Genomic DNA, 17767 nt, shown 5'->3' on the forward strand with positions numbered 1-17767 from the left:
GTAAGCATGCATACAACTGTCTGTGACACAAGATTTTAATGTTCCAGGATGGCACAAACGTCTTTATTAAAGGTTACGTAAGCAGTGAGACAGGTTTTAGAGGATATAAATGTAATGTGTCTGGTTTGTCTGCAGAAAAGAAGGGGTGGAGAAGGATGGTGCAGCAGAGCAACACAACACATGCATAAAAGGAGGGAGGACAATGAGTTAAAGCTTGCAGAGAAAGAAAGAAACAGATTATCAGGTACGTGACGTGTACAAAGTGTGTTTATGCGGAGGAGAAAGTGGGGCGGCGAGTAAGACGGATGGCGGTGTTATTGTGACGGACAATGAGTGAGAGAAAAATAAGCAGGATTAAAAAATAATTAAAAATTGAGGGCCTGGGAAGTATTTGGTACTTTGTCTGCGGATCTCACGTATTCTAAACCTCAAACCAACATTTCAAAGTTTCTGCCTAACAAAAAAAAAACAATCAATACAACTCGGCTCGTCCCTGGCTCTTGAAGTCGAATCCCCATCCGAATAGTTTTGGTTCTGGCTGCCACTTGCCTGGGGCGATGTGCATGGAGGTCTGGGGGACTGGGGTGGGCGGAGGTGGACAAAGACTTGTGGTGGCGGGTGCGGGATGAGGCGGCGAGGACCGCGGCCGCTGAGGCGGTGGAGGCGCGGGACCCTGGAGTGTTCAAGCTGGGGGAAAAGGCGAATAACAACAGCCCCCATGTGCGGACACCCCCCACATACAGAGTGGAGGGAGTTATGGGTGAGGTTGTAAAGCAGACAGGTTAGATTCAGCAAAGATGGAGGGATGGTTGAGAAAGTGATGGAATAAGACAAAAGCACACACCAGGAGATAAAAATACAACTCTGCATTGCGATAATGCAGGTTAGGATGCTATTTCTGACTTAAGTCTATATTTAGATCTATATATACAGATCAAAGCTTGTCAACGTCGGATCAAACTTGCATTATCGCTGGAAAGCTCGCTCTGTCTCTGTGCATTGAGTGAGAATCTAAAACGAGATGCTGTGCTGATCAAACGCGTCTGACAGCATAAGCCTCATGGGCATGATGTGCATTTAAAAGCTACTCAAATCAATTATTAAATAGGTAAAGTTAATCAAATTCATCATAATACATGCAGAATAAAAGCAGATGAAAGACATCTGATGCATTTGTGAGGGTGATTTGGTGGCAGGTGTTCCGTCAATGCCATAATGTCCGTATTTTTATTTGCTGCTCTGCAACCTGACCTTGCGCACACACATAAAACTCTTTCCGCGTCAGCATTCTGACTGTACTGTGGCTTGTCACCTCACGCAAACTTAAACATCCATATCACGTGGCTGCTGTTTTTCGGTTTCCTGAATCTCATCTCTGTGAAACCTGATTATTTGGGGCAAAATCACTAATTCCAGATTAAGGGATGAGACTGACTACATACCAATCAAGGGTAATACATCAGCGTGTCTCAGTATATCTGCAGTACATGTTCAGCAGTCGATGTTGGGGTTTTCCATTTCCATGAATTAGTATATTTAAATACTTTTCATTATTTGTGTACAAAAGTGTCCAATAAGGAATTTAATTTTTGGATTGCGGTCAGGTTTTACTACAACTAGAAAATGTAAAATTTTAGAGCAGGGCATAACTAGAAAAATATAAAATCGGATATTTATATAGACATATATCATTACTATGGCACAGATCAGACTTCTTATTTAGTACTAAAGTACATCTCTAATGTGCAGTGCTCTGACTGTAGGAATTCACCACAGTTTATATTTATTGGAACCTTTATGGGAACCATAAGAGAAATTTTCCGGGCAATTTATAACATAGGCTATATCGACTGCATCTGTGGCATTCTATCGATTATCACAGACAATTATTCCCACTTGTCTCTGAGGCTATGTCCACACGTATTTTTATAAAAGGAGTTTTTCCTTCTTCCGTTTTAAAAAAAATCTCCGTCCACATGAAAACGCAAACGCATGCTATGAAGCACTGTCAAGAGCATGCCAAACCAACAGGTGGCGATATATTCTCAACCGTAAAGCCATGTTGGCCAATCAGAAGCCTGAAAAAGTCTCCAGTAGGCAGAGATAACAGCGCAGGCGCCGATGTCACAAGCCAAAAACTCCGGTTTCGCTGTCTACACGATAACACAGCAACCAGAGTTTTTGAAAATCTTCACCCTGGGAGGCATTTTCAAAAATATTCGGTTTCAGTGAACTGGTGCTGTGTTTGCATGTGGACGAACGGCCTGCGGGTTTTAAAAATAACTGCGTTCGTGTGGACAGGGCCTGAGTTTGTAAAAATTAACTAATGCAGTTACAATAGTTGGCATGCTGCCCAGAGGGTTTAAGAGGACTTGTGCAGCTCGTATTTCTGTTAAAAGCACTTACATTGTCTGCTTAAACTGTGCAGCTACCTGAATCACGTTTATGGAGTAGGACTACTTTTCTTGGCGGATGAAAACCTAGTTACAGATGGCGCGTTTCCATTACAGATTTGCGCAAAACTTTGGCGATATTTTCTGAATGTCGATAAAAAAGTATTGCGAAATGATGGCGTTTCCATTAACCAATGTTATGCGGCTAAAACGTAACCTTTTGCCTCTCGCGATAAGTCATGGCAATGGATTTTGTTGGGATTTTACGGATTTTGGCTATATTTATTCAAAGGAGGCTTATGCGTGTATCTTTACAGCAGCAGCAAAGAGAGCCGCTTCAGAAACGTGCGTGGCGCGGCTGGAATAAACCATAGACTGTATAAAAACATAAACACAAACACTGAGTGGCCGTAATCAGCTTCAGTGACCGTATCAGAGCCACACTGCACCACAGACGTGTGCAATGTAAATTGTCTAAGTATTAATAGTAGGGAAAGCCCCTTAATACTGGAGCGCGGCCACTTATGAAGTATTTCTTGGAGGTTATAGTACACTGAAGAATGATCATATGACTTTTTACATACGCCATGTGACCTGTAAATGCGAAAAAGCCGTTTCCATTGCAGTTTTGCGAATTAATCCTTTTTCGCATTGCCTGAAAAACCACCTCATGCGAGCGTAAAAACTTTTTTGCGATATATGGCCGTTTTCGCGCAATTGACGCGTTTCCATTAGGTGTATTTTCAATTCGCAATTTCAATTTGCGCAATTTGAAGGGTAATGGCCTAGTGTTTGCACAACTTGCGTTTACTAAAAGAAAGTAACCAGATTTACCGTTTAGATTTAGACAGGCAGCAGGGTCCGTAAGAGATTCTACACACAACTAATTTACAATAACAAACATAATACCGGTAAAAAGTATGATTTAAAAAAAAAATAATTTAATAGTTTTATCCAGCAAGGATTAGGGCTGTCGCGTTGAAGAAATTTCCCTTGTGGTAATTTTGAGTGGCTAAAATGGCTGTCCACCAACGTTTACCATCCAACCTGACAGAACTGGAGAGGATCTGCAAGGAGGAATGGCAGAGGATCCCCAAATCCAGGTGTGAAAAACTTGTTGCATCTTTCCCAAAAAGACTCATGGCTGTATTAGATCAAAAGGGTGCTTCTACTAAATACTGAGCAAAGGGTCTGAATACTTAGGACCATGTGATATTTCAGTTTTTCTTTTTTAATAAATCTGCAAAAATGTCAACAATTCTGTGTTTTTCTGTCAATATGGGGTCCTGTGTGTACATTAATGAGGAAAAAAAATTAACTTAAATGATTTTAGCAAATGGCTGCAATATAACAAAGAGTGAAAAATTTAAGGGGGTCTGAATACTTTCCGTACCCACTGTATATATATAATCTGTGTGTGTATGTGTTACGATATAACGAGGTCATATTCAGAAACCAATGAAACCGAAACCAAATAGCGTTTAAACCAAGTAAACAGTAGAGAATGACAAAATAACGATCCACATAACCGAACATAAACCTGACAGTAAGATTGTTAGGCTATTGTTAGCCTGTATGTATAACAGTTTGTTCTGATCCTCGAATCCGACTGGACAAGAGACTTTTTATTGATATTTCCACCTGTACGCGTTCTAGACGGGTATAATATAAATATAAAATATAAAAAATTATATTTTCAAAACTTGCGTGACACTGAAGAGTAGAGTAATGACTGCTAAAAATTCAGCTCTGTTATCACAGGAATAAATTACATTTAAAACATATGAAACAAAAAAAAAACATTATTATAAATTGCAATATTTTTTCACAATATGTTTTAATGTATTTGTGATCAAAAATGGGAGAATGTAAGACTTTTTAAAAATATAAAACTGTACTGACCTCAAATTGAAATGTCTGTTACAGTTATACTTTTCAAACTGAGATAATTTAAACATTGATTCATTGTGCTGCAATTGTAAGCATATAGCCATAAATGAGTTTCTCTGAATGAGTCAAAATGATTGCCGGTTCTGATCAATAGCATGCCACAGCAAAACATGAAGTTAGAAATAACCCAGAATATAATTTTATTGTATTGAAAGGATCCCAATCTGCTGAGCACTTGAATCATTACTCTTTTTTTTAATCCTTGGACTAATTCTAAGTTCCTGAAGGCATTGCAAATGTAGCTGAACAGATTTCAGCTCCGCGCTGCGCACGAATGTGTGCTTGAGTGTGTGTGATTGTCAATGTGAGAATGTAAGTGTGTGCATAATAGGATTATGTTACCCATGTTGGCAGAGCAGCAGCCTGACAGAATGAGTCGAGAGCAGAGAAGCTTTCCAAACAGTCTAAATATACACATACGCACATACACTACTTTTAACACCAATACACTTTGCAGAAATTAGTTTGATGGGTGCTTCCACGTTATTCGTAGCATGAAACGAAGACTTTAAGAGAGGAACATTAAGAGGAATGTGGCAGTACCTGTCCTTGCCGTTCTGTACTCCCAGAGTTGCTCTCTCAGTGATTGGAGAGTTCCTGCTGCGGTTGGTGCCTGAGGACAGGATGCTGTTCTATACGGCACATGAAGAGCACACAGAGAGGTCAGTGACATGAGATCACATGTGTATCAGTCATCAGTTCCTCAGGAGGCTATGTACTCACAGTGGAAGGGGTTGGAGTTTTCTTATGGTCTCCGGAGATCAGCGGGCTGGGAGGGACTTTACTGGAGCTGCCTGAACCAGCGATGTGCTTACTGTCACCCTGAGGACGCTTGGTGGAAACGGAGGAGCCTGCGGTGTAGAGGGAAAACGTGAGCTTTATAAACCAAACGAGTCGGCGCTTATGGTGGCTATTGACCAGCAGAATGATGCTGTACTTTGGTCTGTGGATCTGCGGGACTTTGGATTGGAGGTATTGCGTTGTCCCTTGTGAGAAGGTGATTGGGCATTGTTTGTGAGGTCAATGCCTGGGCGGGGCTTTATTGATAGTTCATCCAGCTAGGAAAGAGAAAATAAAGGGTTCAAATTTGCATTATTACACTACTATGGTTAAAACAACTGCCATAAAAAAAACAGGAACTGTACAGTTAGGTACCATGTTTCATGTCATTTTTAATGAAGTCTCTAAAAATATAATCATATACATGAGTATATGAATGGTAAGGTGCCTATTTTAAAGACTAATTAAGGAAATTCTCTGCATAATTGGCTGAATATAGCAGTTATAGTAAGCATAACAGGAACACAACAAACAAAAAAAGAACAGAATAGAACAAATTTAAGATAAAAAAAACTGAAAACAAAAAAAACAATGAACCAAAAAACTAAAACAAAAAACCAAAAGCGACTTCTGATTTTTTAAAGTCGACTTTTATGTGATAAAAGTCGAGTCGAAGTCGACTAGTCGCTGATGACGTCATTAATGAACAAATAAGTCTGGAGCTGTGACAAACACCTTGTGCACAGCTATGGCATATGACACAGCGCTGCCCACATGGCTATTGCTCCTATAACAGCTTGTTTATCAGTTATTTTGTCTTTGGGTCGTTTTATTTCTCACAGATTTCTGCTCGGTCTAAACCAGATACAGATAAAGTAGCACAGTAAAGATTGCATTCATATAAATTCATTAGTGAGAGTGATTGCGGGTGTGAATTAATTCTACCTGGCAGCGTCTCTCTACTAGTAGTGAAGCTGTGGGATTTAGTTATGTCTTGTGGAGCGCTTTCGGAGTATGCATTTATTTGTCATTTTAACTGTTTGGAAATGAAGCGTAAATCTGGAAGTCCTTCAAAGTTTTATTTTCCTGTTGCGCCCATTACCAGCGACTAGTCAGCGGGAAGCTTAAAGTGTCATGGCAGAGCATTGAAGTCGACTAGTCGGTGCAACCCCTACTTTAGAGTAACATACCTCTGAGTTCCGATAGTCCAGTAATAAGTAAGTTGCCATGACATCATTATATTTTTGGTTGATCAGGGAGTCTTGTATCTCATCTAGAGAGTACCCCATCCGTAGCATAATATCTGAGAAGACAGACCAAAGATTTAAATAAGAAAAAAATATTTTAAGAGATATTATGCATCAAACCTTTAATAGTTTATAGTTTCATTACACAACACTAACCTCAAGTATAAGCAACACAACTAAATATATCCATTTTGAAAGTAACAACTATCAAAATAAAAGGAAACAATAATCATGCACAAACCACACACCATAGAGAGAAAAGAAATCAGGAAAGTGTTATAAAGCAGGACAAACATTAATTGTTGTTTTAACTCACAAATTAAGAGGCTCAAATGAGCTGATGTATGTCATTTAGATTCAGTCCCATCACCAAGATTTGTTACCCAACCATAATCCATATCGGTCTCAAACCCCACCCGCCACCATCACCAAAGCCCCGGGCCACGTCTGCCCCACCTCTCTTCCAACCCCCTGCACTGCTGGGGTGCTGACCTGTCCTCTTAGGGTCCTTGTAGTCAGGTTGGGGTTCGATGTAGGGCTTCAACTCGTCGTCCTCATGGCCCACGTTCATCCACCGGTCCTTCATGATCTGCTGCTGAGCGTAAGGAAGGAAAGAGTACAAGGTGAAGAGATCATATGGGGTGGGGCCCACTGGTATAAAGTAGCATGATGCAAAAAAAGAGTTGGCCTTTATGAAGAGGATACACTGACAGTCAACTGGGGGCAGCACTTCAAAAGCACATCACACAGTGCTGAAAAGCTGAATCAGTCCAACAAAACATATCAATCCGCAAACAGTTGTTTGTGCATAGTCTAAGCCTCAGACTGTACGCCCACAGACCTGATGCATTACTGCACACAAAAAATAGCAAAAGCTGGCTAAAATCACCAGATCTGATCGCTTGGCTTTTATGTAATTTCCAGGAATAAAGGTTTATATCAGTCTATAATTTTTACCAGGTAGCTGCACAGGCAGAACTGATCACTGGATTTATTTAGCTTGAGAGGTTCATGGCACTGAATCCTACATACAGGCAATTTATAAGGAGTTTATATCAAATTTTCAAACAATAGAAATTAAAATAGTTTATTTACCCTTCTGGTTTGTTGAACAGTTATATGATCTGTTGAACAGTTATATGATCCATTGGACCAGGGTCGTAACAATTTTAAGATCGAAAGAAAAAGGGTAAAACAATAAAATCTATACATAATCCGTATGAATAAAAACCAACCTTTGAGACATAAAGTGCCTAAAATTGAAGAAACACCAATATCGTCTTGGCCAGGATAAGGTGCAATGTAGACCAGACTTTACACAATAGTTAAAGGGTTAATTCACCCAAAAATTTTAATTCTGTCATTAATTACTCCGCCTCAAGTCGTTCCAAACCAGAAAGACCATTGTTTCTTCTCTTCCATTCACTAAAGTACCACGACGCATGCGTGTGGTGCTGCTGACGCAGGAGCCGGCGTTATGACATAGATCCCGGATCCGCTGCGCCTTGTTTACAAGCAGAGGAATGCACACACTTGCGTTGTGGTACTGTCGTGAATGCGCGTCGACTGACACGGAAGAGAATAAATTGCTGAATAAAGTCATTATTTTTGTTTTCTTTGCGCTCAAAGTATTCTCGTAGCTTCATAAAATTACAATTGAACCACTGATGTCACATGGATTATTTTAATGATGTCCTTACTACCTTTCTGGGAATTGAACATGTCAGTTGCATTGCTGACTATGGAGGGTCAGAAAGCTCTCGGATTTCATAAAAAATATCTTCATTTGTCAAAGATGAACAAAGCCCTTACGGGTTTGGAACGACATGAGGGTGAGTAATTCTTGACAGAATTTCAATTTTTGGGTGAACCCTTTAAAAGTCAAGACAGAAAATTGTGTAAGTATTTCTGAATGTACAAACATCAAGGCTCCCTCTCTTGGTTGGGTTGAGTATGAGTAATTTCTTCAGTAAGTTCTCACAGTCGGTCGACATGTAGAAGGGAATCCTGTACTTGCCCCTTAAAACCCGTTCTCGCAACTCCTGAGAACACAAAAACACAAGCATTCAGCATTTAAGTCAAAGCTGTTGACACTGACACCTCTTTCTATGCTCACCTTTAGGTTCTGTCCATCGAACGGCAAAGAACCGCTGACCAGTGTGTATAATATGACCCCAAGACTCCAGACATCCACCTCCGGCCCGTCGTACTTCTTTCCCTGAAAGAGCTCGGGGGCAGCATAAGGAGGGCTGCCACAAAAAGTATCCAGCTTGTTGCCCAGTGTGAACTCGTTACTGAAGCCGAAATCGGCAATTTTAATATTCATGTCTGCATCCAGGAGCAGGTTCTCTGCCTGCAAGCAAGGGAGGATTTTTAGTGATTACGTATTTAGGGATGAAACCAAATCTGCATCAGTATAGAAGACCAGTCACAAAGGCAGAGGTAAAGATATATCAAATACAGTGCAAAAATATATTGTGTACCTTGAGGTCTCTGTGGACAATGCACTTCTGGTGACAGTACTGCACCGCTGACACAATCTGCAAACACCCATAAAAAGCTGGTACTAGCTTACACACAAACTGCATCTCAACACTAGCTTACACACAAACAGAATTCTAAAATGATTTCTTACAGTAATTTTAGCAACCCATTTACATCTCGTATTAGCATTAACAAATGTGACTCCTTGAATAAGCACCTTAAAAATAGGTTTATACTATCAGACTCTATTATTAAACACAGTCTTTTACTTGTGCTCGGATCAACCATACAATCATACATTTTAAAAGTAGAAAAGAAAGCACATGCAATAGAGAAGCCAAACACCACTGATGTGTTTACAGCCCCTATGGTGCTTTGTATTCATGCAACAGCAATATCAAATATGCAAGTGAGTGAATAACAGCCAATTGTGCAGCATCTCACCTGTCTGAATTTGGCTCGAGCCTCTTTCTCTTTCATTCTGCCGTGGGCTACGAGGTAATCAAACACCTCACCTGCAAACCAAAAAGGGGAACAACAGTCACGGTTAGAAAAGAAACAGTTCCACAAACTGAGAGGGTAAGCTAGATGTCTGGCTTTGGTACGAACACAGCCTCTAGTACTTTACTATAAAGCAATAATTTGCATAACAAATAAACAGCCGCAGGTGACTGAAAAGAAACTAGAGCTGCCAATAAATTCAATATTGATAATTCATGATGTGTACACGTTGAGTTCTGCAAGGTATTTGCATGGCATACAAAGTAGAATATGTGTGTCACTGTTTCCTTGGGAATGCGGCCTATGCAGTGGGATGATTTTGCAGCTGTCGCCGGATGGTCATCTTAATGTTTGTTAAAAAAAGAAAAATATATACATTTCTACTTAAATTTACCCATACAAAAATTAATATTCTGTCATCATTTACTCACTGGTAACACAAAATAATATATTCTGAAGAATGTTGGTAACCAAAAGGTTTTGGTCTCCATTGACTTTCCATAATATGGACAAAAAATACAATGGGAGTCAATGGGAGCTGACCAAGTCTTCTTCAAAATATCTTCTGTGTTCTGCAGAAAAAAGTTAATTACAGGATTTTCATTTTTGGATGAACTATCCCTTTAAGTTTTATTAAACATCTCAGTTGGATTTGATTTAGATCAATTACTAAATGCTTTTAAAGAATCTCTTGCATAGATGGATTAATTTCTACAGTGCCTGAACAACTGAACTGTGCCGAACAGCAGTGTATTTTCATCTGTGTCAGGGTCAGAAATTTGAAAAATGATGATACAGTAAGATGGTAAATTTTGGTATTTAATAGAGACCGTGATCACAACTATAGACTGAGAGCCACATCCTGTCTACAGTAAACTACAGAGGCATTTACAGAACAGCTGAACATTCAGAATGCAGAGAGAGAGAAAAAAAACACTGCAACAGGGTACACATATGAGGTTAAAATGGATTGGGGAGAGCTCTGACCTCCGCTGGCATATTCCATCACCAAGTAGAGGGTCTTATCTGTCTCAATCACTTCAAATAACTTCACTACATGACAAGAGGAAAAAAGACAAATGTAAGAAAGGTTTGACACATTTTGTTTTATTTAAATGCAATGCAAGTATGCTGGATGAAGACTAAAAATCATTTTGATTTGGGTTATTCCCAAGAGGTTTTACGCTCACCAAATCCAGTTGCACAGAAAAACACTGACATTTGGACAAGGATTAATGAACCCAAAAAAATGGGAAAAGCCCCAGCGGGCACAGCCAAAACCGGAAAACTGGAGATTCAAGCTGAGGGACTTAAGGGCGATTTGTCTGTCAGTTAAGCTCACCGATATTTGGGTGATTCAAGAGCTTCATGATCCTCACTTCCCGAAATAGCTGAAAACGGAGACAGAAGATGTAGATGTCCTTCACAGAGCGTAAATATTTCAAGCTTGTGCACACATGAGTAAAATGTGGTTAAGAACTACCCCCACCAAATCCCACATCTAACCAGCCCTTTACTTCAGGAAGCACTTGAGTCTAATTTTCTATAATTAGATGCAATGGGCCCTACAGAGAAACGGCTTTGCATCTTGAAAGTTGTGAGGCAACAGGAAGAGACACAACTTAACAGGGGTGGGAGAGTTAAAGAAAACAAATTAGCAGTATACTTCTGAAATTGCATTCTGACCCTATTAAACCTAAGGAGGAAGGGTCAGACTCACCTTTTGAAGACTTGAGGAGTTGAGCTGAGTCTTGTCTATGATTTTTACCGCCACCTGATTGAAAGGGTAAAGAGTTTGGTTAGGGAAAAGCCCTGAGGCTGCAGGCACACATCAGCCTCGGCCTGCCTTCATACAGATCACAATCTCACATCATCAGGAAACAATTCACCATGCCGCATTGAGATTACAGCACGCTGCTCATGCGGCGAGCTCACACACGCGAACCCAGAGTTTTCACCTTCGCCCCTCTTCTCTATCGGTCTAAAACCTCTCTCTGCAGTCAGGAGTCACATGGTGTGTTATCAGTGTCTCAGACCCATGCAGTCTCATATTAGCAGGCACAGGGATCCAAAAACAAGCCCAGCTGAATGTTAAGTGTGCTGTAGCATGCACAAAGAATGGCTAGTGGACGATTCAGAGAGTACATTTCAGCTGGTTATGAAATACAGTATTAAAGCACCTTAAAGGAATAGTTCACCTAAAAATTAAAATTCTGTCACCATTTACTCACCCTCATGTCATTCAAAACCTGCATAAGTTCCTTTCTTATGTTGAACACAAAAGAAGATATTTTGAAGAATAAAAAAAAAAAAAAATAATAGTTGTTGGTCACCATTGACTTTCATAGTAGGGTAAAAAATACCATGGAAGTAAATGGGGACCATCAACTGATAACCAGCATTCTTCAAATTTAAAATATCTTCTTTTTGATTTTCAACATAACAAAGAAACTAATATAGGTTTGGAAAGACATGAGGGTGAGTAAATGATGACAGAATTTTTGGGTGAACTATCCATTTAAAGTCATGATGACTGAAGAAGAGAAAGATCTGAACTTTTGCATTGTGACATACATCCACGTGAAAAGATTATCCAAAAAACCTTGTAGGGGTGGTGACTTGGTTCAATTTCGGCAGATTTTGAGCAGATGAAACAATTAGAGAAATCTGGCATGCATCAACAGAGAGAAGTCTTTCGAGATATTTCAATTAGACTGCGCTTGTCAAAGGAGGGGGCTTTGTTGAAAACTACGTGTTTGAGAGAGGCGGGGCATAGAGGACCTACTATAATGTACAGCATTTGAAAAATAATGTGTTTTTTGAACATTAAACCATGTCAACTTATTCTGTTACACCAAACACACAAAATAATGATATTTAAAATAGCATCATATGACCCCTTTAAACAAATATAACTTCCAGTTTTTCCAAGATGTGTAATCAATTATTAGCATTTTTTTAATAGCAAGTATTTTACAGCGTATTAAAAAAACTGGTATTATTAGATGTTGTTCCGAGTAATCTGTTAATTAATTGTGCTTCTCCACATCATAGTACGATGACAACAGAAATACAATTTAATGATATTATTGGGAAACACTGTATTGCCATTTCTACATAAAGTATGTAGGTTGTCATCACCAGTGAAGTACACACTTTCAGTGCATAGCAGAGGCAGTGTTTTTTTTCTGAGAGGGATCAGGTGGACGGCTGCTACTGTTGCTTTAAAATCTCAGAGGCGTCAGTCTTGAGCTAACAACTGAGCAGCATGTTTATCATCATCTGCATTATGGAAGTCAGACAAATGACTCAAACACATTCCACTTATCAGACAAATCACTTGCCATTTAAACAGCCTACGGTTTGCCTTGTGTCACATTCTTTATTTGGAGGGTAAATGCAATCCTCACCTCTTTGCCAGTGAGGACGTGCTTTGCCAGTTTGACCTTGGCGAAGTTGCCTTTGCCGATGGTTTTCAGGAGCCTGTAGCAGCCGATGTGGGGCTGCTCATCTGCTGTGGAGTGGGGCATGTTGCAGCGCCCCCCGGGCTTTGAGTCGGAGTGAGACTGCAAAGGGAGAGAGAAAAACAGTGTAGGCCAGTGTTTGTTTTTTCCAACTATTCCAGACCACAGTTCTTCACCTGGGAACGGTTATGAAGGTTGAACCTAAACGCACAGATGGGAGGTTTGCAGGGCAATGCTTTAATAATATCCTTATCAAAGCTCGGGTGATTCTGATTGGATAGGACTGTCGCCAGTCGCCATCTGATTTTCACACTAAGCAGACATGCAGAGGGAGGCAGAGATGAAGAGTGAGGTAGAAAACGGAAGAGACCGTGAAAAAAGGAGATTAAGGATGTACCAAAATTTCGGCAGAAAACAACATTTTCATTGCCTGAAAGAAAAAAAAACAGGCAGAAAATCTTGGCCAAAAATGAGAACAGAAACTACATTGACATCCAATAAAAGAACCATTGACTTGAAAAAAAAAATCTGATTACATGGTTCGGGTTTCATTTAAGTAAACAGCAGCTGCTGATGGATGACATATTGACAGGAAAGAGACAGACAAGCACAATGTTTAAAGGGGTCATATGATGTGATTTCAATTTTTCCTTTCTCTTTGGAGTGTTACAAGCTCTTGGTGCATAAATAAGATCTGTAAAGTTGTGTAGCGTCTGGAACACTCCAACACACAATATATATTTTGTTAGCTAGATTTCACAAATACTTTGTAACACCCCAGGACGCCGAACAAGACCCTGGTTTCATGGTAACCCGATACATTTACAACCTTGTGGAATGCGAGCCGGCTCTCATTCTGCTTTCTCCAGAAACAAGGGGTACAAATGCACAGGAGAAATGGACTGTTCTACTAATTAATTCATAGGAAAACCTTTTCTTTGAATGAACACACATTTTCTTCAGGCCATTGTGTGTATTATTGCTGTTTTGTATTAATCTGTTGTATTATAGAATATTTTTATTCGTGCTTACGATAAACCACTCATTCAGATAACCTTACATATAGCTTGTTTAGTATCTATGAATTCGCCTTCTGATGACCTAAACAAGAATGTATATTATTTGTTGGTACGTAGGCAATATATTAGTGTTGCCACAAGCCCTCCGGACACTCCTCCGTCGAATCCGCCGGCCGTGCTGTTCTCAAGCCTGCCGCCTCTGCTCACTCTAGGCCACTGTGTGTGATGCTGTGTTTCGTTGTGAAAGCGAAACTACTTTGTTTGGCCTTCCAAAAATGGACACGACTAGAAATCAGTGGTTAAGTTGTATTTACAACACTGTTACAGAACACTTCAACCCAAATATTCTGATGTGTGCAAATTTTTATGGAGGACTGTTTCCTGATCCTGGTAGAGTAGACTACAATGCCAGCTGTTCTGACTCACAGACTGTAAGTACATTTTTTTATATTTAAAGAGAGTTTTTTGGGCAGTGTAGAATAGGGCTTGTTGTTTCTCCGATCACAAATGCAGACATGGTTTTATGTTTACGCGGCGCGATGCAATACAATGCAATGCAATGCGTAAAAAGACAGTATAAGTCATTATAATCCATAATTATGTCCCCACTGGATGCAATGAATGCCTCGTTTATAATGGGTTTTCATGTGTTTGAATCATCACTCCGGCCTGACAGGGCATCATCACAGTATGGTAAGGGACGTAACATTTCCGTCACAAGCTTGAGGTTTTCGGCCAATCACAACACACTGGATAGCTGGCCAATCACAGCACACCTTGCTTTTCAGACCGATGAGCTTTGTAAAAATCTACGCTTTTCAGAAAGGCGAGGCATAGAGGAGAAACAATAATGTACAGTAAAAATACAAAAAAACAGTAATACTATAAAACAGTATTACCATTTAACATAACCTTTCTATTTTAATGTATAATGTAATGTATTCCTGTGATGGCGAATCTGATTTTTCAGCAGCCATTAATTTAAGTCTTTAGTGTCATATGATCTTGGTCATATGACCATAACATCTTAACATAACATCATAACACCTTGGTCTTTAAGAAATATTTCTTATGCGGTTTACAATTTTGTGTGAAGCTTGATACATTTTTTCAGGATGTAAAAAAAAAAAAAACAGCATTTATTTGAAAAAAATTAGTTGTAAAAGTCTTTACTGTCACTCTGGGTAACTTAATGCATCCTTTGTGGAATAAAATATTACTTTCCTTCCAAAAAAAAAACCTTCCCTGTATATGACATTCAATGTGTAATGTATAGTATTCAAAATTCACTACACCTGTTATTAAAATATACTTTTTCAAATTTAACAGGAAACCCAGGTATGACAGCTGCCATGCACTAATGACGCCCTTATTTTGAATAGTCTTTTTACAGTCAATATTTCAATGAACAACACTTTAATAATTGTGCTGTTTTTACACCCACACAGTACTTTACTACAAAAACAGCTCCAACAACTTTTAAAATATTGATTAAGTCTCTAAAAATGAAATAAATAATAATAATAAACAGAGTTTTAGCAATTCCAAACCAAGAATAGTACAAAATTAACACTTTTATAGTTTTGATTTTCAGACTAGTATTTCACTTTCAGCCTTTTCCATTTCAGTGCATCACCAGCAGAGTGGATGAGAAAAGAGAGAGATGGCTAATGTGTGATGCTGTGAATTTTGTCACAGGACACACAGCAGGCAAGGGAAAAAAAAGAGGATGCTGACTGAGTGAGAGAGCGAGTTCGACAACGGGGATTTCTCTTGACTGTTGTGAGGTACACTTGGTTCTTTCTGTGTTGATTGGGGAACAGAGCATCAATTGTGGCTTGTGCCCGTGTGTGTGTGTGTTAGTGCTGTGTTCGATACGACGATGTATCGTCAAAGAGATTTGACGATCTGGCCCTGTATCGATATTGTGGCACGTGTGCAGCAGTGGATCGCGCTTAATTTGAATACAAGAACAACGTTTAAAATTGAGCAGAAAAGTGCGCTTGCTTTCTGAAAACACCGGTTTTAGTTTTAGCTTGCAATTTAGCAATCTCCACTTCAATATTCTATTCTCAGAAAAGTGTAATTCATCAAGTGTTCATTTATGAGAGAGAGCGAGGCTGTGTATGTATGAATAACCACAGTTTTGCGTTTCTCTATTAACAGTGAAGCTGTGGCTTTAATTCCTTTAGAAACAACAATGTTACCAGCTCCTTGTTGAGAAAGATAATGTAGCTCTTGAGCGATTAAGCTACTTACGGGGCAGTGCTAAAAAGTTTGTTCCTGAATGTCGGAGTGCGCGTCAGTGTGACCGCAGCGCGATCTGTGTGAGTGACTAAAATCGTGTGTGCGTTAGATACAGAAGACTAGTTTAGAACTCTTCTAATTTTTTATTTTTATTTTTTAAACATAGAGAGTGTGTTAATTTGTGCAATGATAACCTACCAGCAATGAAAATATGATTTTTTAAAAATATATTAGAATGAGTACATTACAATATAAATTTATTAGAACGAGTACATTATTATTTATGGGTATAAAAACAAGATGCAAAAAATCTGAATATGTACCTGGTGGGGAGTGCCCAATGTAAACATGAAACATATGCCATTACCTATATTGTACTGTGGTACAGTTATGGAGGCCCTTCATAATGCAGAGGTCAGCTGCCTGCTCTGCCAATAGTTAGAAATGGCACTATAGTATGCAGTGTTTAATAAACAGCTGTTTTACTAAATTCTTCTGAGGTGAAATTCAGTGCAGTCCCGTATCGTGACACGTATCGTATCGTGGCCTCTGTATCGTGATATTATCGTATCGTGACTTTGCTGGTGATACACAGCCCTAGTGTGTGTGTGAGCTTACATTAGAGCTGCAGTCTGAGGACAGGCTGTTGACCAGTGAGGTGAGCACATTAACGAAAACAGATACTCAGTTGTCTGGATTGTCGCACATTTTCACAACACAGTTAATGCCACCATGTTCACATTAGTCCATATGATGCGTCTGTCGCTGAAGTCTGGTTTGTGTCTGTACGTCAGTGTGCTAACAGTGCCCTTTGTTTTCACAGAGCAAACATCTACAAAAACTCAATTTCAAGGCACCTAAAAAAGCACTGGACGAGGTCTGTGATTTAGTTTTGACGCATCTTCCTCATAACACACTCGTGAAGCCAGATGAAGTTACTTCACTCCTGCTTAACACACCCATCACTGTGAGTCAGTGGTTACTAAGAACATCAGTGATAAACTCTTAAGCACTATTTAAACATTACTCAATGCTCATAATGCAGAAAACTTCTTATTTAGTGTAGACAGAGAGAATGCAGCACAACAGTCAAAGATTTCACTTAGGTGAATTACAAAAACATCCTATAAACTATATGATACATATGCATATAATGGAGTATAAGTTACTTTTTTTTTTTTAAATGCATGTACATATATTTGTATATATATATACAAGTGCTGTCAAACGATTAATCACGATTAAGAAAAAATTACTTATGAAAAAATAACGCGATTAAAATATTTTAACGCAGTTAACGCATTGGCCCCACCCCCAGACCTGTACATCATCTTACATTTCATACAGTTCACTGTTTAACCCTCTACGGACACCTTGACAATTGAATTGCCATTGGCTAGTAATTTTTTTTGTTTACTCGCCAGACTGATATACAGTGGGTATGGAAAGTATTCAGACCCCCTTGAATTTTTCACTCTTTGTTATATTGCAGCCATTTGCTAAAATCATTTAAGTTAATTTTTTTTTCCTCAATGTACACACAGCACCCCATATTGACAGAAAAACACAGAATTGTTGACATTTTGTTAATCCTATTGATCTTATATTTAAAAAATGTACAAAAATCTAACCTTTCATTAAAGAATAAGAATTTAAAATGGGGGGGGGGGGGGCCCATTTTG

The 17767-nt window shown here is 39.2% G+C and overlaps 1 protein-coding gene and 1 long non-coding RNA gene across 14 annotated transcripts in view; one reads left to right on the forward strand and one right to left on the reverse strand.

Moving 5' to 3' along the window:
- Positions 1-17767, reverse strand: part of LOC107567913 (serine/threonine-protein kinase MARK2-like) — a 49695-nt gene that overhangs the window by 7543 nt on the left and 24385 nt on the right. For 7 of the 13 annotated variants that reach the window (XM_016253700.1, XM_016253709.1, XM_016253704.1 and 4 more), the window contains 14 exons: positions 12766-12921; positions 11076-11129; positions 10698-10746; positions 10343-10408; positions 9299-9369; positions 8854-8910; positions 8487-8723; positions 8293-8412; positions 6827-6965; positions 6314-6426; positions 5281-5401; positions 5067-5194; positions 4887-4975; positions 550-687 (listed from right to left, as the gene is read on the reverse strand). In XM_016253700.1, coding sequence (XP_016109186.1) covers positions 550-687; positions 4887-4975; positions 5067-5194; positions 5281-5401; positions 6314-6426; positions 6827-6965; positions 8293-8412; positions 8487-8723; positions 8854-8910; positions 9299-9369; positions 10343-10408; positions 10698-10746; positions 11076-11129; positions 12766-12921 — 1538 coding nt within the window. The remainder of the gene's footprint in view (positions 1-549; positions 688-4886; positions 4976-5066; positions 5195-5280; positions 5402-6313; positions 6427-6826; positions 6966-8292; positions 8413-8486; positions 8724-8853; positions 8911-9298; positions 9370-10342; positions 10409-10697; positions 10747-11075; positions 11130-12765; positions 12922-17767) is intronic. The other 6 variants (XM_016253711.1, XM_016253707.1, XM_016253701.1 and 3 more) reach the window with 5 other exon arrangements.
- LOC107567917 (uncharacterized) overlaps positions 3863-17767 on the forward strand; it is a 20715-nt gene continuing 6810 nt past the window's right edge. The window contains exons 1-2 of the long non-coding RNA XR_001606683.1: positions 3863-3982; positions 16681-16687. This is a non-coding gene — a long non-coding RNA (uncharacterized lncRNA). The remainder of the gene's footprint in view (positions 3983-16680; positions 16688-17767) is intronic.

Source organism: Sinocyclocheilus grahami, unplaced genomic scaffold, assembly GCF_001515645.1.
Source record: "Sinocyclocheilus grahami isolate Dianchi unplaced genomic scaffold, SAMN03320097.WGS_v1.1 scaffold1196.1, whole genome shotgun sequence".
NCBI classification, from domain to species: Eukaryota; Metazoa; Chordata; class Actinopteri; order Cypriniformes; family Cyprinidae; genus Sinocyclocheilus; species Sinocyclocheilus grahami.